The sequence below is a fragment of the Hirundo rustica genome, chromosome Z, assembly GCF_015227805.2.
Source record: "Hirundo rustica isolate bHirRus1 chromosome Z, bHirRus1.pri.v3, whole genome shotgun sequence".
Classification (NCBI taxonomy): domain Eukaryota; kingdom Metazoa; phylum Chordata; class Aves; order Passeriformes; family Hirundinidae; genus Hirundo; species Hirundo rustica.
Window position 1 is genome coordinate 40,628,554 of NC_053488.1, and position 22,982 is coordinate 40,651,535.

A 22,982-nucleotide genomic window follows, 5' to 3' on the forward strand; every position below is an offset into this window, starting at 1 on the left:
CTAATAGTACAAATGTAATATTTAAAACCTTAAGTTCATTAATATGAAATCTGTAGAAAAATAAGCAGCTGTGTCCTAAAAAAAATCAGTTTTAAATTCCTATCTTATTAATTGAAAGACACAATTATTGACATTCTGGATGAAACAGCCATGCAGTTTCCTAAATTCTAACATGATAGATGTGCCTGGTTGAGCACATATTTCCAGAATTTTAATCAGCATATTTACTGGAGTCAACAGTATCTCAGATATAGAGGAAAACAGTAAGTGACTGAAACCAAGTTTCTTTGTGAAAGTATACAAGCACTTCTAGATAGTACCTATTTCTTGTTATTCCTAGATTTATTTTTAAAATTATTCTGACTAACACTGTCCTAGAGACTATGATTATCAGATCTGTATTTCAGGTGAGAAATATAAGACTGAAGCACTTCAAAAACATTCTATAAACAAGAAATTAAATAAAATCACTTCCAGTATGGTACAGAATGAGCTAAAGAAACTACTTTAAGTACACTATAGCAGTTAATCATATAAAAAGCAAATATTTGTGTTGTTCATGTGCTTGGGAAAATGACATGCATCCATCCACAAAAAAATACAATCCAAACAAAATACCTGTTCAATCTGTAATCTGTATATTTTTATTTATAAAAGGTACAGCAAAATATTGATGAATTATATGCGTATGTTAGGTGTTCTTTTGTGGGAAGTATATCTTATTTAGCAGGCACCTTTGTGTGTTCATCAGTATTGCAATCAAATAGCACTCATACTAAATTCATAACTAATGAAAATCTTCCAACCTTGTCTCATGGCAGAGAGTTAAGGTTCAGGAATTGAAATTCTGGAGGTAGAAATTATCTAAAGAAAGAGGAGCCTTATAAAAGAATACACATAAAAATATTGAGGATTTTTAAGCATAAAGGAAATCTTTAAAAACAAAAGATCTCTGAAAAATACTTGCAGCAACACTTTCCCTCCAAAGGTCTCCAGCAGATAGAAAATGAAAGTCACATTCATTGCCAGCTGTGAGAAAATGAATAGCTCAGATTTTTCTTGTCACTTTGACTGTGCCTTTAAATGCCATTTCTACAATCTGCAGTCACTGCTTCTCCTGCCATTCAAATCCATGCAGGCAGTCATTCCATGAAGCTTCTGGTGTGAGTTACCCATACGTTTCTTAGATCTAATTCAGACTGGTTAGTGATGTGCTACACACAGAATAATGCTTTTCAGATTTTCTTTGCAGTATTTTAATTCAAGTGGGGAACAAAGAAGTCATTAGACCACTCTGGTTCCACGTCAAAGTCTTTCAAAATCTTCTTTGGATTTGACTATTTTCAAAAACGTTGCCCCATGCTCACAGGGAATTAAGAGCTTCAACAAGATTAATTTTTCTGCTGTCTTCCAACACTTCAATGCTCCTCTCACATTTTCAAAGGTTAACGCTTTATCCTCAGGTAAGCGTTATCAAGTATTTTCAAATAAGGAAATATAGATGCAGGCGTTATTGAAATATAGATATGAGTGTTATTGTCTCAGATGAGAACTCAGACAATCAGTCTCTTAAACACTGTACCAGCTGAGCCTACTGCAGTAATTCCCAGACTCATTATGATTCCTTGGTTAGAAACTGAAAGTATAAACCAGACAAGCTTTTACTGTATATATAAGACACAACAGGACACTAGCCATTTCTCCTTATTTAAACACAAGTCAGTCTTCCACATATCTATGTTTCCCTTCCCTACTATGTTTGTAGATAGTAGCACCACTTCTCTGCAGCGAGGTGGTTACAGACAAAATGTGAGAGGAGGGCTCTGTGATATAAAAAGAAAAATGTACCTTAACAAAACCAGACTTGTTGGCACTGGCTCACAGACACACAGACACACACACACAAAAATCTTTAAATATTAAAAAATCCCCTGTAATTTCCCTACTCTCCTTGATTTGCTGCAAAGTTATGAGGGTTCATTCATAACAGTGACAATTGCTGCAGAACACCATAGTGTGATTCAGGATGAGAAAAACACAGACAGAATGCAGACACAGACATAGACTGAATTTTCTGATTGACACTTACACAGGGAACAATCTAGGGACAAATATCCTCATTGCCCCATATGTTCTATATCACTTACCTAAGAGCAAATACATGCATGAAATAAATCTGAACCTCTAGGATCTTTCATCTCCTCACTGATGTCAAGGAATGCATATGGCATAAGGCAATGGTGAGTCAAGCCTCATGATCTTTACAGGGAGTTTTGCCTCAAGAAACTTCAGGCAGTCACCAAAACAGGACTGAAAAGATCTCACTGAAATAGCACCCAAGTAGAGGTAAATGCAGACATTTACAACTTGAGATTTGCTCATAGCATTCCTTCCTATAAATGGCTTGCAGAGTTAAAAAAAAAAAGCTAAAATCAAACTAGTTTACATGTAAAAAATGTGTGCAAGAATATTTCTGAGCCTGTGAATTCTGTGCATGTCTGTGACAACTGAGGTAGATTTTTTTTATTGTTCCAAATATGTTCCAGCATTATTTAAGGTCTTGGCAATGCTAAACAAACTTGAATCTTCAGTCTCTTTCAAGGCAGTCTCTTTCTTGGCAGTGCCAAACAAACTTGAATCGTCAGTCTCTTTCAAGGCAGGCATTTTGTCTAACTCTTTGACACTGGAAGTGCATTCTCTTCATCCCCAGGTTGTGCAGGCTTGATGCTTCCTCTTAATGTTAAAAATGAGTATCTCAGTCCTCCTGCCATACTAAAGAAAAGAGAATTAACAGTGGTGTCAAAGATACTGATGTTACAGATGTCATTTCATAGGTACCTACCTTTCCTTCTGAAAGGCTAAAGAACACCTGCTATCATAAACTAGGAGTGTCTCAGAACTATGTAATCCATCTGAGAAAGCAATCCCAAGCAGACAAAGATCAATTACGAGTTGCTCACATAGATTCAAACACACAAATATCATCTCTCAGCACAGCAAGTAACAACTCACAAATTAGAACTTATATTCAATGGTCACAACTCATTCAGCCAGTGTTCTCACTTCCCACACCACACCTGGTTTTCACTTGCAAGCCTTGAAGCTCAGAACAGCTGCTCATAACAAAAGAAAAAGAACCAATTCAATTCCACACAGTAAAACTAGAGGCATAATTCCACAATTAGGCCTTACAGTAATATTTCATATCTGAAAACAGGCACGAAAAGACATAACTGTAATGAACTTTACATCCTGAGGCAGTGCTTCTTCAGGCCAGTAATTTCAAAACTGCGTCACCTAAATGAGTCCAATCAAATGAAACATAAAACTAGAGCTCATTGAGAAATTTTCAGCTTTAATAAATAAAGGCCATTCAAGTTTCACTTACCAAATATTTAGCCCTACGAAGTTTAACATGGAAAATATGTAATCTCCACCAATCAACATTCCAATGTAAGCAATAGATATATTCTGCAAGGAAATAAAAGACATGCATTTATTTAAGTCAGATTTTGTCTCCATGAACATAAGCAATATCAACTAATAAATACACTTTTCTAAGGAAATATCTATAGTGTTGCTGACTCTAAAATCAGCCTTCAAATTTCATGGGATGTCAACCTTATGGATAACGTAGCAATGAAAAGAATAATAAAATCAGTATGTTTTCTAAATGTATACAATGCACTGTGATTTTCTAGGGAAAGAAAAAGCTATTGATATTAGACAAAATGGAGCTAGGGATATCTTTTGAAATGTATTTCTTTATAATTTTTGGAATTTAAATCCCATTTCTTAGAAGAGGGTTCTGGGTTCTCCAGCATAAAAAGTAGATCTTAAAGTTACAGTAAAATTTTAACTTCATTAAAAGTGTTACCTGCTTACTTTTCCAACTAAATGTGCACTGAAATCACTAGGTACAGGTTCAAGACAGGCACAGTTTAAAGTTAAAGATTCTGCCTCTCACCCACCTCCATCAAGTTTTGGAAAAATAGTCCCCTAAAAAGATGTAGAAGTGTGTGATCATTTTACCAACACTTTGCTGCTTTCAATTGTTTTAGCAGCTAGTCAGGACAATGACATCTGTCTCTAAAAGTCTCTAACAGAGACTGCTGTGTGATAACCTGCTTCTCAATTTTAAAGCTGCTCAAAGTGTGTCAAAGACTATTACAGCTTAGAAAATATAAATAGTCTTGCCCTGACTTCATGGCTTGATGCAGAGATACAAAATTTAAAAGAACGTTTTCAGGGCCACAGAATGAAAACTACTAGATTAATCTTGCAGCTTTCAAAACAGAAAAAATATGTAGAAAGAGAAGCATCACCCTCCTCTTGTGGATTTTGTTATGGTGAATATATTATTTTCCTTAGTCATTGAAGGAAGCATTTTCAGTGGCTAAATGTACATCTTTTAATTAAAATTGTTCCGGTTTCTCTCATAGGAGAAGTAAAAATAGATCAATACTAACAATGCTTTCTGGAACATACCTGACTTTTTCAATGCAAGAGAACAGGGTCTTTTTTTGGTGTGACCTTGTTTGGTACAAGCAGTGTCTCAATATCAGCCCTCATTTTGGGTTTCCATCTTAAAGTAGAATCAAGATCACTGCTGAGCCAGTGCTGTTTCCGATTTATTAGAGCATTTATATTTTCCTCTTCTGGTCCACAACTCACCTTGATGGCACCAACAATTGTTGTTGTGAGCGCAGAATTGTAATGACTGCACAGGACCGTAGAATACATCAAGAGAAACCTAAAGAGAGGAGAAAAATTTATAAATTTCTCCCAGGGAGCTTGAAGCACTACTTCAAGATGTTCAACATTTTCTGGATCAGTATTTTTCTGGGATCTATAATCCCACCTGTTTCAAACCCTTATAAAAGAATTTCTGCCAATCTCTATTTTAAGTTAATGATGTGCACATACAGAATACTCAAAAAATATATTAAAATATGCTACTTTAGCTCTAGCAGAGTAATCCATTTTCTCTGTGTTGTTTATATGTCAGTATTTGAAGTTAGTTTGACCCCTTGATTATGATATGGAAGAGAAGAACAGGATGCAACTCATTCTTCCTTTGACTCTGCAGTTTCAACAGGACCAAAGCATTGTTTCATTACTTTTAAGTCTCCCACACCTTCCCAGCTGCTTTAAAGAACAAATGCACTGAAACAGCTCCTATACCTAAGGACTTACATGCTATTAACTGCAAAAAAGTTAGATGATTGGAAGAGACAGCACAGAAAATACAAAGCTAAATGTCATGTTGTTCAGCACTGTACTGTGAGGTTAAAAATCCAGATAGTACTGAATAGTTATTTACACCATTTGAAATAATTAAAAATCAAGACAACCCTTGGGGAAAAGCCATTTTCTTTGAAATTTAACATAACTTATTAGTGAGTCTTACATTTGAGATGCGCAATTTGAAACACTGTCATGAAAACAACCTGCTTGATTCCCCATGTCCTTACCCCAGGAAGCAGGAAAGAATAAATTGAAAGACAAATAAAAAATTTGTCCAGTGCTGGAAATGTGTTGCCTATTAAAAAAAAAAGAGAGAGAGAGAGAGAATTATGTGCTATATAATCAACTGTACACACATATAAAATGTACTTAATATGAAAGCATGTAAATTCACAAAATATGTTTAATTAATACCAAAATTATGAACCATTTATATTACTTCTGGAAACAGTTTAATGCATCTAACTTGAGAAACTACAGGATGGCAGCACCCATGATACCCAGACACATACTTGTAATATGTAGAGCAGTGCAGATACACAAGTGCTCACTGTAAGCAATGAACATAAATGCAGTACAAAAAACTGTGTTTTGGTATTTACTGAGAGATAACACTGTGAATAATAAAACTTAACAAATAGTGTTGATGTGAGATACACAGAAACAGCAAATAATAAATAATTTCCTCTAAATCTCTTCCACACCACAGATTCATTCATGAGCAGCTTTCAAGACCCAAGCCTGCATTTTTGAGCATTACTAAGGTCTCTCAACAATGAAGATCAATGAAAAGGTTCAATCGCTTTGAAGTGTCCTTCCTAGTGAAGTGCAACAAACACACAGTGCCACACAGTCAGTAAAAAATATGTCACAGATTCTTTTCCATCACTAGTAACTCCTGGATAGACTTCATTTTAATCTGGTTTGTTTACACTTGCTGCATAAGCACCAAATTCAGCTAAGGCTCAATCCTTGGGAAACAGAATAAAACCTGTTAGTCCATGCTGAGCTGCATTCAGCTGATCCTCTGCCATATGAGGTAATAGGTAAGAAGGATCTTCAGCAGCTCTGCCCTACTAGAATTGTGCTGGTGTGCAACAACAAGCTGCAGAGTATAACACAGAGCCATTCTGGGGCTTCCTTCCTCTTACATTGCATCATGCTTTCCTGCCCTCACAGTGAGCCAGCTGGTGAAGGAGAAATGAGTAACTCAGACATTCACTCACAAACTTCAATCTCTACAAGATTACAGAACTAGCTAGGAGAGTAGAAGCATGTCCCTATCACATAGACATGGTATTGCTGTTTTGACTTCACAGGAAAAGACATATGCTGTGATGGGTCAAGGCAAGAAGCTCTGCCAGGGTAGAAACTGGTCTGAAAATCTGCCAAGTACGAGGGTTATCTACGATAATTTGCTGACTTGTCATGAGTATTTTTCCATTTTCTCTGTTTTCTCTGTGATTTGATTTCTGTGTGTAACACTGACACTGTAACTGTGTAACTATCTGCATCATTTAACAGGACTTCTATTATTAAGTGACCAAACCAATGTGATGCACAGCAAGCACAATGTATTTCTCTAACATATATTTATTCTCTGCAGGTAACTGAGCATTAAGTTATTTACAGCAAAGCAGATAATGGGCACAGCACACTCCTTATTTTCCCCTGAAGAAAACCTAGCAAAAAGGTAAACTTCCCTGACCAGGTCTCCCAAAATGTTTCCAACACTGTGTGCTGGTAAAGCAGTTGAAATCTTACAGCTATACAAACTTGGTCCCCTTTTCCAAGATAGGCAGCAGCTGCAATTTCCTAAACTGGCACAAGGTCATGCTGGACTGATGAAATAAAGAAATTTCACATTCACAGCAGACCTAATTCTAGCATTTTCAGGGAATCATATTTTTTCTACTTAAAGCAGAATTCTAAGAACACAATGACAAAATCATGTGAGTTCAGGGCACAACAACATACAAAAAAGAACATTGCAATTATTTATTACACCCTCCAAATAATTTAAAACAAGAATGTAAAACATTTCTAGAAAGGAATATGAATGACTAGACTCATTTTACTATTACAAAGCAACTCAACAAGTCTGTGAGGGAGCCAGAAAAACCTTCTGGTCTGGTACTTTAGGTATCAGGACAGACTGCCTATGGACACTGTATTAGGATTACCTGGGGTCTTGCTCTCATTCTATGAGAATGCAAAATGTAGGTCACCAAACTAAACTGAGTCTAAACAGACTCTGTCCTGGACATCAGAATGAGAGAAGCACCTCAAATTGTCAGTATAGTTGCAATCTCATTTTAGAGCATGTGGCAAATCACACAGTGCAGCTGAATTCTCAAACATTTGTTCTAGCTGGGAGTCCCCACATGCATGTTAGTTCATAGACAAAGACTCAAATAAGGACTATCACACAAATTCAGCTTCTCCTTAAGTGAACAATCACAAGTTCTTACCTGTAAAGAAAGTCCAACCCACACTTTTCAAACACTAATCACTAACATAGCGGTAGGATAATCTCTTCAGAAACAAACAGAAAGCCCCTCCCGCTCCCCAAATGAAATCTGAACAAAATAACATTATCAGTCTGAGATGTGCACTATTGCTACTCACCTGCTGAAAGTCTCCAGTAGAAAAGCTAATGATAACTGTTGGAATCACCATGAAACAAGCATTATAAAACAGGACACCATATTTTCCCAGCTCCTGTGAAATATGAAACATGGTGTTTGGCATCAAAAGCCATTTTAATGAGAGCAAAATACTACATATTACTCTGGTAATTCTTCTGACATTTTTGTCAGTGAGGAAACAGAATAGAATACATCTCAATTTAAAATACAAACTTGCAATCCTTGGATTCAGTGCTTTGTACTAACTGAATTTCCACTTCAGCCACTTTGTCTGTGCACTCAGTAGAGTATTACTGCTCTATCTTGGACACTTTCTGTATAACACCAGGAATTTTTAAAAGCACTGGCCCAAAACTGCTTTGTGTTAATTTCACATAAATCTCTGCCTGGCCAAGGAATTACCCAGTCCTACAGCAAATCAACCATGAAAACATATAACAGGAAAATGAATGAAGATTGACTCATAGATAGAGCTCATAGTAATCACTGGTAATTGATGTAACTTTATGCAACTTGAGGGTTGCCACATACCCTGTGAGTTAATTTGCTTAATACAAAGGCAGAAGATTAGGAGAATGAAAAAAATAGCCTTCCCTTCCTGCAAATAACCTCCCTTCAGCCATGTTGCTTAAAAAAACCTCTCCAGCATATCTCTTCTCCTGTATTTTGCAGAAAATTGTGAGGCTGTTAAGTGTTGCTCATAAATAAAAATGCAGTCTGGAATTGACTAAGATGTCCAAGATTTTATTAAAAGAGAGGTATTTCTGCTACACAGAATGAACCACAGAATACAGGAACCAAATCTCTATCCAAAATGGCTCCTTGCTATGGCTTGGTATGTTTCATGGCACTGCATTTGAAGAGCAGCCTGCCCAACATTTATGTAAGTAGCATGTATCAACATATCAACCAATTGCTCATCTCACCTGCCTTTGCTGCATACTTGCTTTTAGATAACCAAAAAAGTCTACAGTTAACAGTGGTTATGACTCAGGCTGGACAGTTCTCTGTTTATTTTACATAAACCTCACATAATGTGTGTTTCTAGTCAAAAAGTCGCAGACACTATATAAATATATACCAAATTTAGAGGTAAACAGTTTGCTTATAGTTTGAATTTTTTTTTTTTTTTTTAGTAACTATAGACTCTGTCTAAAAGACTTGGGAGAAAAGAAAATACACTGTTTGCTTACCAAAGCCTGGCCAGAGATAAAAATAACCATTTTTTTCCTGGCTGTTCTGTATTAAGAATGCATATATCAACTGAAACGTGAAAGTAAATGAAGCTGTTTATGAGTTTATAATGGTAAGTACATAAAAGTCACATAATAAGTAGAAGTCCTAGGGTGACTAATGTCCTGGGGTGACTTTATGATGCTGAATTGCATCTCCATTGGTCTGTATAGCCCAGAAATAAGTTTTGTATCTTACCCTTTAAAACTAAGATCTGAGAGCGAACGAGGGGAAAAGGAGAAGTGGTGGAATTTCTGAGGTAGCTGTATTCAAAAACATAAAGATAAGAGCTTCAGCTGTCTCTCTTGGTGTACGTTACCTGCAGCACAGACAGCTGGAGAGAGCTCTCCTTTGCTTTTAGTTAGTTTTTAGTTAGCTGAGGCAGGGAAGCTCCCCAGACTGTGGCTCTTCATTTTCTCAGAACTGAACAGCCTGCTCTGGACTGAAAAACCAGAAAAACACCAGGACCTGTGGCCTACCAGGGCCCAGGATGCAGCATTTTCCAGTGCAAGAGGGACTGATAAAAGACTGAGCGAGCCGAGCTACATCCCATGAAACAACTTTCTGAATTTGCTCTCTCTTCAGAAGTGAGAGTTTTTATTGTTTAATATTATTCATTTTTTATGCTTGTGAATACTTTACTTGTTAAATAAAGAGTTTTTTCCACTGTTCTCAAAGGAAGTTTATCTCCTGAACACGCAGGGGGAAGGGCCGCTAGAATTTGCTTTCTAGAGGGACCCCTTCAGAGGCTTCCTCCCGAAATTTGCCCTAAACCAGGACAGCAGCCCACCATTATCATATTGTCATAATGCTAAATTCAATCTAATTACCCCACAGTTACCTTTGGATCAATTTTCTGCTTTGTATAAACTCCATTTGCTGCTGTGAATATATCGTTTAACAACACAAAGATGTAGCCCTCCAGATTGAAAGACAGATCAGACCTGGGAAAGAAAGAAATAAGATATTGTAAATAAGCAAAAAATATGCAATGCATAGCATTACCTTGCTTACCAAGATGAATATTGTGAATGAAGATATGCAAATCCCATGAACTTGCCAGTCACAGGTTTTTCTTCAAGCCTTCTTTATAAGTCAAAGTACATTACGTTTCTCCAGTCACAGGACCATCACAAATGAGACATCAGAGAGGTCCTAATACTCAGTGTAAAAGTGGCAGGAAATGTTCAGTTTTTGTTTAGAGAAAAATTCCACCCTCCTCAACCCTGACAACTAATCCAATTAGAACTGAATATACTTACCTATTTCTTTAACTACAAAAAGTGGCTAGGGAATAAAATCTGACTGTTTTTTACAGAGCAGTCATACTGTGAGAGCAGACAAATTGTCATCCTTTGTTTTGACTAGTTATCTCAATAGAGGGTAATTCATCTGAAAGGACATCACTCTATCTGGGTAACATCACATGAAATTATTTACCCTTGTTCATAGCAAAGCCAGGAAACAAACAAACAAAATGTTACCTTTTCAGTTAGGTAAAGGAATGTTCAAACAGAAAACAGAGCACAACAGCATTTGGGTACTTTGTGAACATTACCTTACAAAGGAACTTATTTTAAAAATGTGTGCTTTTTATGATTAAAAAATTATACAATGCCTAACTCCATATTTGACAGTCAAAATGTCAGTTTTTCTACCCAGAACAAGAATATATTTTTCCAAGATTATTAAAGTACGCTCATAACATGAAATAAAAACAACATTCCCCACACAATTTTAATTTGCTTCACTTAGGATCCTGCAAACATGGAAAACCTAGATGTGGAAAAAGACACACCCAAAGACTGGCAGCAGGAATTAGGATTTTTCCTTTGTATAATGCATCTCCTGGTGATGTTTCTAGAGAGATTTTCCAAATCAATTTTATCCAGAGCAACTCATCTCAGCTTTGGCTTACTTGGGACTAAACAAGGAAAAAGTCCTCCTGGTGTCCCTCCCCTCATAATATGGCTTCATATGAGAAATTAAAACCTTACCCAGCAGCTATGAAAGCCCCAAGAATGATGGCAAATACGCTGACTATAATATTCAGTGGGTACCGTTTCCTGTAGGCAAAAATTGAAACAGTTCACATTTTCATTACTTGAGGCAGAGATTAAATGGCTGTCTGCCTGAAAAGTTTCAAAGTAGTTAACAATCACAGAACATTTAGAGGAGGACAAAGTCTTGACAACATTACAGAAACAATATGACTGCCCATGTGCCTGCTGTCAGACCTTGGCCCTGAGAAGGGAGATTGAAAAAGCACCGTAAGCACTCTCTTACTAGACAATTATAATAGTAAAGATTAAAGGTTCAAAGTAACAGCACTGAACCAACCAAATTTAATGTATATTGATATTCATAGTAGACATATTTCAGCGTTTTCCAGCAGTCCAATAAAGGAAAACCACTGTACATCTCTCATGCAGTTTTTCATATGACCTTTGTTGAGGAAGATGCTATATAGCACACCACCCAGATTATTTTTAAACACATACTTATTTTGAACTCAGATGAAAACTTTGTACTTGAAAGGGAAAACATGGAGCTTAATACATTCTTCACTACCATGTCAGTGCTGCCACACAGTAGTAAAAAGTATACTCTAAACCTACAAAAAGGTTTTTATATCTGTACTGCTTTATTTGGAAACATCTTAAGTATTCATTTTTCACACCATACTACAATATTCCTTACAGATATTCCCCTAGTCCTTATTCTGTCAAGGCAGACTGAGAGAGAAGATCCACCAAAACAAAATGTACAATGCCCTTGATAAATGCTCTTGGAGAAATCCTATGTGTAAAGGAGCACATCTGTGGATCACTGTCCCAACAATAAAGCGCTGAGCAGATTCTAGATAAATTAGGCTTTGATCATAATGACTCTCAAGAGTGACAACCCAAACTTTGATTGTTTCAAAAATCCTGACATAAGCCTGCCCAGACTCTCAAGAGTCCTTCCATTTTCAGCCCTGAGGAAATACACTGTCAGTCTGCACCAATACAGCATTCTCCTCCCAAGCTTTCCTTTGGTTAGGAAGTTATTTGCACTCATAGAGCACACTGCTGTTCTCCAGCTAAGCACTTATGATAATCTCAATGACTCACTTTTTTTTCCACTTGCTTGTGGGACTCTTCACATCCACAGAACACAGCAAGTTTTGCTTTCCTTGGGAGAAGTTAAAACTATAAAAGAATTCCAGAGTACCTCCAAATATGAATCACATTGATCAATTAACTGCTGCTTCAGCCAAAAGGAAATGACTGCTTACTTGGGCCCTTTTTGCTTTTTTAGCTTTCCCCCGACCATCATTCTCATGTTGCCTGGGTTCAGCTTCAGCAAGCTGGTTTTCTCTTTGTTAGTTCATCCTGTGAGTCCAGTGCCAGCCATGTGGATAGAACGGTGAAGTTCTAAACAAAGTATGATGTATTTACATGCCTGTTCCTCCAACAGTACTACTGAAATTAGAGATACTGAACAGCTAGCATATCCTTCTTAATTTCTCATGAAAAATAACATAGATGTCTGTAAGTAAGGAATTCTCTGAACTAACAACTGGTAGATACCATCTTGCTTCATTAAATGTTTTCAGACTTGACCCAGACAGTTACTCTACATAACTAGACTGTCATGCTATTAGCATTCTTCAGAGATGTAAAGATCTGCCTGTTTGATGCAGTTCACAGTTTAGGAGCTTCCAAGACAAGACACAAACATAACCACTGAAAGTGTCTGAGTTGCGTCTGCTGGCCTGAAACCTGTGTAACAGTCTGAAGAATGAGATATGAAAGTGAAGACAAGTTGATTTTTTTTCCCCTCTCTCCACTAAAATGTGTATCTCTATGCCTTCAGAAGAGCTACATAAATCACTTTGCTTTTCTGTATTTGTACGTAAAAATCATTCATTCAATATTCTGATGAGATGACACAAGTAATCCATTTGATATGATCTAAAATAAAGGTATCTTAAATGAAAAAAAACAAAACCACAACCCCAAAAAACAAACAAAAAGGATCACCCAAGTATGATGATTTCCAGCAGTAAAGTAAGTGGAATGGTAAACTTCCTGAGCACTGTAAACATCGGCAAACTGTCAAAAAAAAAACAAAATAAAAATCCAAGTATAGTATCAGATTAACAGCATTCTTATATTCTAACTCTTATTTTACTAACCCAGGGGATGGAACAATTAGTCCAGCAATAAGACACCAAAGCAAATAGCAAATAATTTAGTTTGTATATGAAAATGTCAGTCTGACATTAGACGCACATTAGAAAATCAAATAATTGAAAGATAGCAAGCCTTGCCAATTTCTAAACCAGTGCAACTGGCTATAGTCTGAAGAACACTCTGCATTACTGAAATGGAATATAGTAGGTATTTTCTAGCTAGCATAACTCTTATGAAATAATTCTTTCTGCAAAATTCATAGGCAGAGTTAAATAAAAATTATTTCTATTGTAAACTTCAGAGGAGAGAGAATAAACCTGTGTCTGAAAATGTGTAACAGAAATAAAATACAAAGAAAACATGCTTAGTATACAAGCTGTACTTTGAAAAAAGTAAAATAAATCCACTACCAAAAAGTTAGAGGAAATACAAGAAACATGAAAGGTGGCACCAGCTGCAACTACCAAACAAGCTGTTACTTTTAGCAACATATTTTTGATCTTCATGAAGTAATACAGTTGGAAACCTTTCTGGGTTTATTAATGCAGTTGTTAATAATTATCTTAAGCAGGGGATTAAGTGGTCCATATGGCCATGCTGTCACATTTACAAAGAGTTGCAGAATCAAGCATCTAGTGTTCATAGCTAGAGAACATTAATTCTATAGATAAAAAGAAATGTAAACAAATTAAAAGTAATACACTGAGGCACCTCATCGCTCTCGAAAACTCCCTGAAAGGAGGGTGTAATGAGGTGAGGGCAAGTCTCTTCTACAGTGAGAGCACTAGAACAAATGGCCTTCAGCTGAGAGAGGGGAGATTCAGACTAGATATTACAAAGAAAACGTCACTGTTAGGGGGATCAGGCATTAGAGTGTGTTGTCCAGGGAGGTGGTGGAGTCACCATTCCTGAGGGTGTTTGGGTCTGGCACTGGGTGATAAGGTTACTGGTCCAGTGTTTCAGTGGTAGTGTTGGTTTCACAGTTGGACTGGATGATCTTAAAGGTCTTTTCCAACCCCGACAATTTTATGATTCTGTAGCTTTATTTCCTTTCCTAGCATCTGTCTCATAGTTATGAAATGCACACAAACCTGCAAATTTTGTTTTGATTTAGCTTAGTACCAAACCCTCCGGGGCCTGGAATGACATTAAAAAAACACCTCAATGGTAGTGCTGTTTCCTCCAATTGCGGTGCAGCCATCATGCTTCTGTGCTTGACTTACGTAGAAAATATAGTCTCTCATTCTATTACAGCACGTCTACACTACTTACACCTTTTTAGCACTAGCATGGAAGCAGCTCTCATGGGTCTACATTTACAGGCACATGGGAGTCAAGGCATCCTTCAGCAGTGCTCCCGGACAACCTGCTTTTGGCACTCAGCAGGGCTAGGCCAACCCCACCACCCCAATACACAGCAGTTTTTTCATCTCTTGGTGATTCCTAGATATCTGCCATGACATCATGGTATGAATACTTTCCTTATGTTTCTTTCTTTAGAAACACCATACAATTTTCTGGTTAAGACATCCAGGAAAAGCTGGATGCTTGGGTGTGAGGGTGTAAGCGCTTTCATGGTCACATGGGTGTGTTGTGATTTCATGTCAGTACAGCCCTGGCTAACCTCTCCTTTAAAGGAAGTGGACAACTTGTAAACTGATCAAATGTTTGGGTAAAAATTTCATAACAGTACCAGGGGTTTAGACAGACAGGCAGACACCACATGGATTAAAGACTCTAGACAATGCTCTTTTGTAGTGTTTCTTTTTTACCCCACAAGAGGAAAGGGTAAAAATCCAAACAGTCTCTTATAACTTCTAGTTACTGTACCTGAGTTTGCTGGTACTTGATAATCCACTTAAGTGGTTTCCAACATAAATCAGAGGCAGAGGAAACAACTGCGATAAAATTAAAAGCACAACTCCGATTATTTTATCTAGAAGTACTGTTGAGAAACTTTACTTGATAGAATTTGATACCTGTCATATCAGAGGCTCTTTTATCAAGGAAGAGGGGTTTTTAACAGGAAAAAAAAAGAAAGTAACTATGTTAAAAACTCATCTGCAGCTCCAAATTATGTGACTGGTCATGACCACAGCTTCACTGATGTCCTTAAAAGAGTTGCAATCTGCCACTAATGAGACTTAGAATCCATTTAGATACACATTAATCACTTTTATTCTAATTATTATAATCCTCAGATTAATACCCATTTTAGCACTTAATTTTAGATATAAAAGTAATATTAACAACAGTGGCTAAATAAGCAAGTGAATAGGTGGAATAAAAAAGTTAATAAACTATAAGTATGCTGTGCTTCTCTATGTACTCCACATATATCATTAGTAAAGCTGGAAGTTGTATCATTTTAGATCTACCCAGAAAATTGCACTATGTGAGACCTTGGGAAGGAAAAGTAATTATGAGTAAATTAAAATATGCTTCTAGCAAAGAGATTGACTTGCAGTCCATAACACTATATAGAGAAACAATAATGGAACTTCAGAGCCTTAAGAAAATATACAAGAAGACATGCCTCCTTACAATAATCAGTTGCAATTCAAAGCCATTAGTTTTCCTGTTACAGAAAAAAAATATTACAGTATCACAGAATAGGTAAGGTTGGAATTTGCAGAAAATTTAGTCCAACCAAAGTAATCAATGAGGACAAAAGCAGTGTGTACATTTGGTCCCATTCACTATTAGTCAAGAGGGACTGATATCGCAGAAAGGCATAACAGATCATCTATCCTAATGTGTAATAGTTGCTCTTGCTTTTACACAGGGACACTTTAAAGGACACTAAAGTCAAATGCTATGCATTCATAAAACTTTTTCTGCTGGAAAAGCATACAGAGGAGTGGGGTGTATTTTATCTACGTTAAAAATTCTGCGTTTCTTTCACAGCAAGAGAGAAAAAAAGTAAAAGTTAATTGATAGTCATCTGAAGTTAACTTTTAAGTGAAAGTCATAGTAAAAGTAAACAGGATGATAAAGTAAGCAGGAGTATGAGTAACAAATACTCAGCACACTGACATATGTTTGCAAAGATTTTGTAATGCATTATCTCATCTGCAGACTTTTATTTAGAACATTTTGGTTCATTTAATTTATAGGCTGAAAACAGAGCAGACATTATATTAGCTTTCCTCTGAAATTCATTCCATTGTAATGACAAAATTTCAACATCCAGCACAGCAGCAGAGATCGGTGAAACATTTACTTAAAAAGGGTCAGCAACTCCAAAGTTTTGTCACTAAAATGAGCATTTCACTACTTTAAAACTCTAGCTGAATGCACTGAAGGCATAAAACAGTTGAGGAGTGAAAAGTAATGATTATCCTAGTGTCAATGCAAAAGTTGACAAAAGGATAATGAGTTTGCCTAAGGGTTACTTAAAAAGTAAAGAAATCAACAATGAACAACCCAGCTGATTCACTATGATCAGTCAAATCCAGCACTACAAACAATATGTGAGTCCTGGAAGCTAAAATGCTGACTGCTCCCAGCCTATCCAGCAAAGTCTTCCTAACAACAGATATTATTAGGATAAAGAAAATAAGTGCTGTATTTTTTTAATGCATTTGTACGTAAGTTAAAGTGAAGACAACAGCAGAGAGGGACCACAGCAGGACTTGGGGGGATGGACGGAAAAAACTTCTCAAGGTCTCAATTAGTTGTTTATATGTGGAACTCAAAGCTACCCACTGGGAAACCTTCTTTCTTATTTTGGAATAAAGAAAGATTGTCCACTTTATGAATAGTACCACAGATTTTCCTCCAAGACTTGTACACGTAGCAATGACAATTATTTCAACATGCATTAAGAATAAACTTTTCTGTGAGACATTCTTTGTAAACCTCATACTGATAGTAAGACAAGATTCTACTGTAAAGATGTGGGCCTGGAAAGCTATACTATCTGAGCCCTGCAGCAGGGTTTGGAATACTCCCTGTGTTTTGGAGCAAACACAGCCGATACCCTGTAACAAGACAAAAACACATCAGGCTAATGGATCAAAGAAACTTTCCAGCAACATTACATAGATGCAGAAATATTTGAGGATCATTGCTGTAGTCATTTCACATCCTAGTTCCCAAAATGAGGTAAGAGGGGGTCCTCCCCCAGCTGTCCTCTCCTGCCTCTTTAGACCATACACATTTAAGGTCTGTATGACACAGCTAGTCACCACCTACGGCATTTTCTGTGGGCATTATTTTAGTCCCTGCTATGGAACATAAATCCTATACTGGGAGTCAGCTGTTGTTCTGGTTTCTCATCTATCACATTATTTTTCTATTATTTTATCACATGCTCCATTCATATTTCCAAGCAGCCTTTCTCTCTTCATGCTGTGCTCAAAAGTCTTTCACAAACATATATCTCCCATTGATCCCACAGAGAGATATAGCCAGAAAAACCTTTCAGGAATATGAAAGAGTTCATCCAGCTGTAAAAAGGTAAAGCACCCTTCCCATGTGCTGCATAACAAAATGGCATCAGATTTCTCTGCAAACAGTTTATCTCTATAGCCTAAAGTAGAATATAGCAGAGAAATTAAAATTATCAAATCCGTATTTAAATGCAATGATACAAATAATCCCATTTGAAAAACAAATGCAGATGTCTTTCTTGTATCCATAAGAAAGAATGTTACTATAAGAAGTAACCCTTTCCTATCAATACCAGGGCATATGTGATCCTTACCTTCACAGGGATACTTTTGTCAAAATCAGGGAAGTGAACAACCTTATTTAGTTTTGACACATACAAGATAAGTATAGTGGCTGCCATCTAAACAAAAAGAAAAGATGAGAAGTCATGTAAGAGCAAAATTGTAATGTATGAATGAAAAAGCTGCTTCAAGGACAAAATCTTTTATACAAATTTGACAAATGCTAGGTTTTATATATTTCTCTAAAAGAACAGCACAAATTTCAATTAACAAATTGATATAATTTTGCTCTTATCAATTTTGCCAGCTCTTTATTTAAAATACACACATATATTTTACTATCCTGAAGAAAATTAGTGGCAGTCAGTGAAACAATGCATGCTGAGAAGGAGCAGAGAAAATAAAATAGGCCACAATCCCAGATAAACCAAGAATTTTTTACTCAAAGAATTGTTTAGTCTGCAGAACCACTCCCAAAACTTTTTTTTTTTGGTAACGCAAGATGGAGGTTGGACATTGATCAGTCTGTTGACAACATGAGGAAGAAATAGTAAAGACGCAGACAGAATGAAGAATATCTGAGCAATCATACATCATAAGTGTTAATGCTGTCCCCAGGGAGTCAAAACAAAGGGTCAGATTTTCCTAATTTACATAAATACAGTAATCAGCTACCTAGAGGATGTGGTGGTGTCATGTTCTGCAGACTAAAGCATTAAACCATATCATATGTACTTTATATAGTGTTCAGGAAAATCTTGGAAGGATCAATCAACAAAAAAATTGAAATGCCATTAAGTCTTAGATTCCGCAAAGAAAAATGCTGTATCAAGACATGAATTATTGCCACATTTTCTAGCCTTTCACTGAAACATGATCTGTGGTTTCTTGAGCAGTCTAGATGTGTAAAACTTTCTCTCTCCCTATCACATCACAAAGCCTTTACAAGACATTTTACTCTCTCTAGCACCTAACAGCAGAGATGTCAGATTTGTGGTACCCTATTTTCAATTCTTCCTTGCTACCTCCTGCTGTGCAGCCTCGGCAGAAAGCAAATTCTCTATAAAATGTATTTGCCTAAACAACACTTGCTTCAAGGCTCAGTCTTTATCAGTGGTCCCTCTGCAGTGATACATTCTTCCTTATGGACCCAGTCCACAAGCATTTGAATTCTAGTTTTACTATGATGCCTCCTAACAACAAAAATGATAAAAAACATTTCTGCTGCAATACTGAAACATACCCACGGGCAAATAGAGCAAGAAAGAATCAAAATTTTGCACTGGTCCTACTGGAAAACTCCTGGGAAATGGGGAGAAAATTATGAGGAAATACATGGTTTGGCTACAAATGGCAATATCTCTCCATGTAGTCCACAAAGGCTCAAGGACCATCACAGAATGTATGTACTTGCTAGAATAAAGCTGGAAGGTTTTGAAGGCCAGATTCCTTAATTACTGAACTTTACAATGAGAAATAAATAGCACTTTTACATGACTCTCTCCAGGCAATAATTTTGACTCAAGCTCAAAGTTGCCTGTTTTCAATGAAGTAAATGACAGTTCCTCATAGTGTGTCTAATCCAGAAGACAAGCGGTTCACCATAGCTGTGATTTTGCCCCCTAAAATCTACCCCTATTATCATGAGTTTAACTTACAAAATAATGAATACTTTTAATATGCTTTACTTGTGAACGTACCTGTCCAATTCCAAGAAACACTGGTGATGGGAAGCTGAAAAGCATGAACAGGTATTCAGTACTGAGGAATGGATAGAAATAATTAGGAAAAATAAAAAGTTAAATACCAAGGTCAACAATTAAACATGAGGATGACTGGCCCGTGTTTAAGAAGAGCTCAGTATCACTACTACACTTATTGTAGTACAGCCCATGCACAACTGATCAATTCTGAACTGCTAGTTGTTTGGGGAATACTCATAAGTGAACGTAACACACTTAGAGAACTCTTAATGTGTTTTTTCTTGAGTAGCTTCACATATGCATTTTGAATCCTGAGATGGGATAGTAACTTAAACCTCTTGCACTTGCCCTAACATGAAGATTATCTCTACAGTCCAAACATACCAGCAATATCTTTTTGTCAAAATCAGGTTCTTAGGTAAATCTTGTAGAAACATCTATTGTATACTAAACCAGCTACATTTCTACTATAACCCTTTTGTTAGCTTTCACTGAAAGCATGGATAGAATCACAGAATAGTTTAGGTTGGAAGGGACCTTAAAGATCATCCAAGTTCCAAACTCTCTGCCATGGGCAAGGACAACTTCCACTACTGCAGGTTGCACAAAACCCCATCCAGACTGGTCTTAAGCACCTCTAGGGATGGATGGGTGTCCACAACCTGCCTGGACCACTTACCCCAGTGCCTCACCACTCACAGTAAAAAAGTTCTCCCTGATAATCAATCTAGGCCTGCCCTCTTTCAGCTTAAGGCCATTTCCCTTTCCCCTATGACTACAAAGCCTTCTGACACTTCTCAAGCTCTTCCCTTTAGGTACTGGAAAGCCACAATAAGGTCTTCCCGGACTCTTCTCCAGGCTGAAAAACCCTGTCTCTATCAGCTTATTTCACAGCAGAGGTGTTGCCATCCTGTGATCACTGCTACTGTGATTAGTGGCCTCCTCTGGACTAGTTCCAACAGGTCCATGTTTTCGTTGTATTGTGGGGCCCAAAATCTGGATGCATTATTACAGGTGGGGTCTCACCAGAGCAGGGGCACAGAATCCCTTCCCTTGACCTGCTGGCCACAGTTTTTCTGATGTAGCCTAGGTGGCTGGGTTTCTGAGCTGCAAGCACACAGTGGTGGTTCATATTCAGCTTTGTGTCCACAAATATCCCCAAGTTTTTCTCCCCAGGGCTAGTCTCTACCCATTCTCCATGCAGACTATATTTGTGCCTGGGATTGCCTCAGTCCAGGTGCAGAACCTCGTACTTGGCCTTGTTGAACTTCATGACGTTTGCAGAAACTGCTGTACTCCTACTTGGTGTGGTGAGAAATATACATCTCAAATTAACACAGCTGGGATGGGAACAAAGCATCAACAAAAGAAACAAACACTCTGAATCACAGCAGGAAGGCCATAAGAGCATTACAGAGTTAGGAGCAGCCGGCAGCAAAAGACATTCGGGGAAACAGAAGTATCAGGGGCAGGAAAAACATAAGAAACAACAGGACTTCAACTTGTAATCATGTGACACCTAAACTACCTTTTGTTTAGTATTTACAGCTACTCCTTATGAAGATGGAAAGTTCGCCCATTTGTACTACCCAGATTTCTCCAGACATCTGTAATTTGCAGAGACCTATATATTTCCAGCAATGCTGTAAGGTCTTAACACAAAACTTAGGCTTACTGATGGACATACTGTACTCGATTATCTCACACAGGTGTGCTAGATGTCTGCCAGGGACTTGCAGGGAGCTGCAGTCTGTAGGATAAAAACCACTATAAAAATTCTCAACTTGAACCATGTACAATTTATGAGACATTAAATACAGCTGCTATATGTTCAAATAGCACTGAATGTTGGAAAATGACAGCTTTTGAACTTTCTGGTCATTTTGGTTTCTCTTATTGTGACTGGAGATTAGCTAAACCACAGCAAAAATAGAGCAAAGATTTTAAGTACAGCATGTTAATGGAGGGGAAAAATTGGCAGTCACAGGACAATCATAGAATCATAGAATATCCTGAGTCAGAAGGGACCCACAAAGATGATCAAAGTCCAGCAAGTACAAATCTAGATGGGAAAAGTATGACTTGGAGATGAATACTCAAGTTTCTTTATTCCTCACAGCTGCAAGACTAAGAGTAAAATGCAAAGTGTAAGATGCATTTAATTTTTACTGCAGTTTAATTTAACTGCAGTTAATGCTGTTGCTTAACACAGTGGTAGAATATGCTAATTATCACAATGATTCCGTATAGGAATTAGCACCATCAAGTCAAGGATGGAATCTTTCAGTGTTATTATCATTTTATGAGGTTCGCTTTTCGTTTCTGGCTACCTCAGAAAAGAGAGATGCTGTAAGGAAGATACTGTTCGGCAGGAACAGTTAGGGGATGTGCTGTTTCCCTCACGGGTGTCTGAGGTAGTGCGATCCCGTGGGAATAGCGAAAAGACCCCGAGGAAAAGGGGCGTTGACGGAACCGTGCCTGCCGTCGGGCGGTGCTGCAGAACTGGTACATATTGGGCACAAGTGGGGTCTGAAACGGAAGAAACCGGCCCGGCTCCCACCAGCTGGCTGCCCGGGATCCGAGCTGCACAGACGCCCGTGGGTCACGCCAACGGGAAGGCGAACTGGAGCGGGAAGGCTTCTCCGCCGGGCAGGGACAGCCGGGGATCTCCCGGCACCGGCTGTACCAGCGCCCGCAGGTGGAGAGCCGCCCGCCCTGCCCCGGCGCTCACCTGTAGGCGCTAAGGAGCGCCTTGTTGACCAGCACGGTGAGGAAGGAGCACGTCCCGTAGAAGAGCGCCGAAAGCACCCTGGGAAGCGCCAGGGACGCGGCGGCAGCGTCCGCCTCCTCCCCCGCGGCCTGCCCGGCGCTCATGGCGACGGTGAGCGGCGGCGAGCAGGGCCGCACCGCGGGCGGCGTTAGGGCAGCCGTGGGGCCGCCGCTCCTCCTCCTGTTCCCCGGCCCGTCCCCGAGCGGCGGCGGCGCCGGGTCCCGGGCGCGGCGGCCCCGCGGGCGTGTCTGGAACGGCACCGCGGCTCGCTTCACCTGCGGGGGGCGCTGCCGCCGCCAGGGCCGGGGCGCCCACGCAGCGCGGCCTGCGGGCCTCGGCGACCGGGCCGGCACCGCGCGGAGCGCCGCCAGGGGCTCCCGAGCAGCGTCCGGCCGGTGCTGTTAACCACCCTGCCGCGCTGTTAACCCGGGCCAGTGGCAAAGCGGGGCCTCTGAGGCTCACCCGCGGTAGGGAGAGGGCCGAGCCCCTCGGGGACAGACGGTAGGGACAGGGCTGCAGCCAGCCCT

At 38.6% G+C, this 22,982-nt stretch overlaps 1 protein-coding gene across 1 annotated transcript; it reads right to left on the minus strand.

The window, feature by feature from the left end:
• Nucleotides 1-687: 687 nt before the first annotated feature.
• On the minus strand, nt 688-22,559 carry SLC35D2 (solute carrier family 35 member D2). The gene is made up of 12 exons (XM_040090598.2): nt 22,417-22,559; nt 19,683-19,716; nt 18,015-18,101; nt 15,137-15,204; nt 13,154-13,225; nt 11,126-11,194; nt 9,970-10,072; nt 7,876-7,968; nt 5,475-5,542; nt 4,675-4,753; nt 3,389-3,471; nt 688-2,772 (listed from the first exon to the last, which is right to left on the minus strand). Exons 1-12 carry the CDS (start codon nt 22,557-22,559, stop codon nt 2,670-2,672), a joined length of 1,002 nt encoding a protein of 333 aa, XP_039946532.1. The 3' UTR covers nt 688-2,669.
• Between the last annotated feature and the right edge of the window lie 423 nt (nt 22,560-22,982).

Excerpts from the sequence above, each read along its gene's own strand:
- SLC35D2 (XM_040090598.2), bottom strand. The coding sequence starts at position 22,559 with ATGAGCGCCGGGCAGGCCGCGGGGGAGGAGGCGGACGCTGCCGCCGCG. Across the intron at positions 11,195-13,153 it reads CTGGAAATCATCATACTTGG|GAAACGGTACCCACTGAATA; the intron begins GTGATCCTTTTT and ends TTTTGCCTACAG. Across the intron at positions 7,969-9,969 it reads AGCAGAAAATTGATCCAAAG|GAGCTGGGAAAATATGGTGT; the intron begins GTAACTGTGGGG and ends CATATTTCACAG.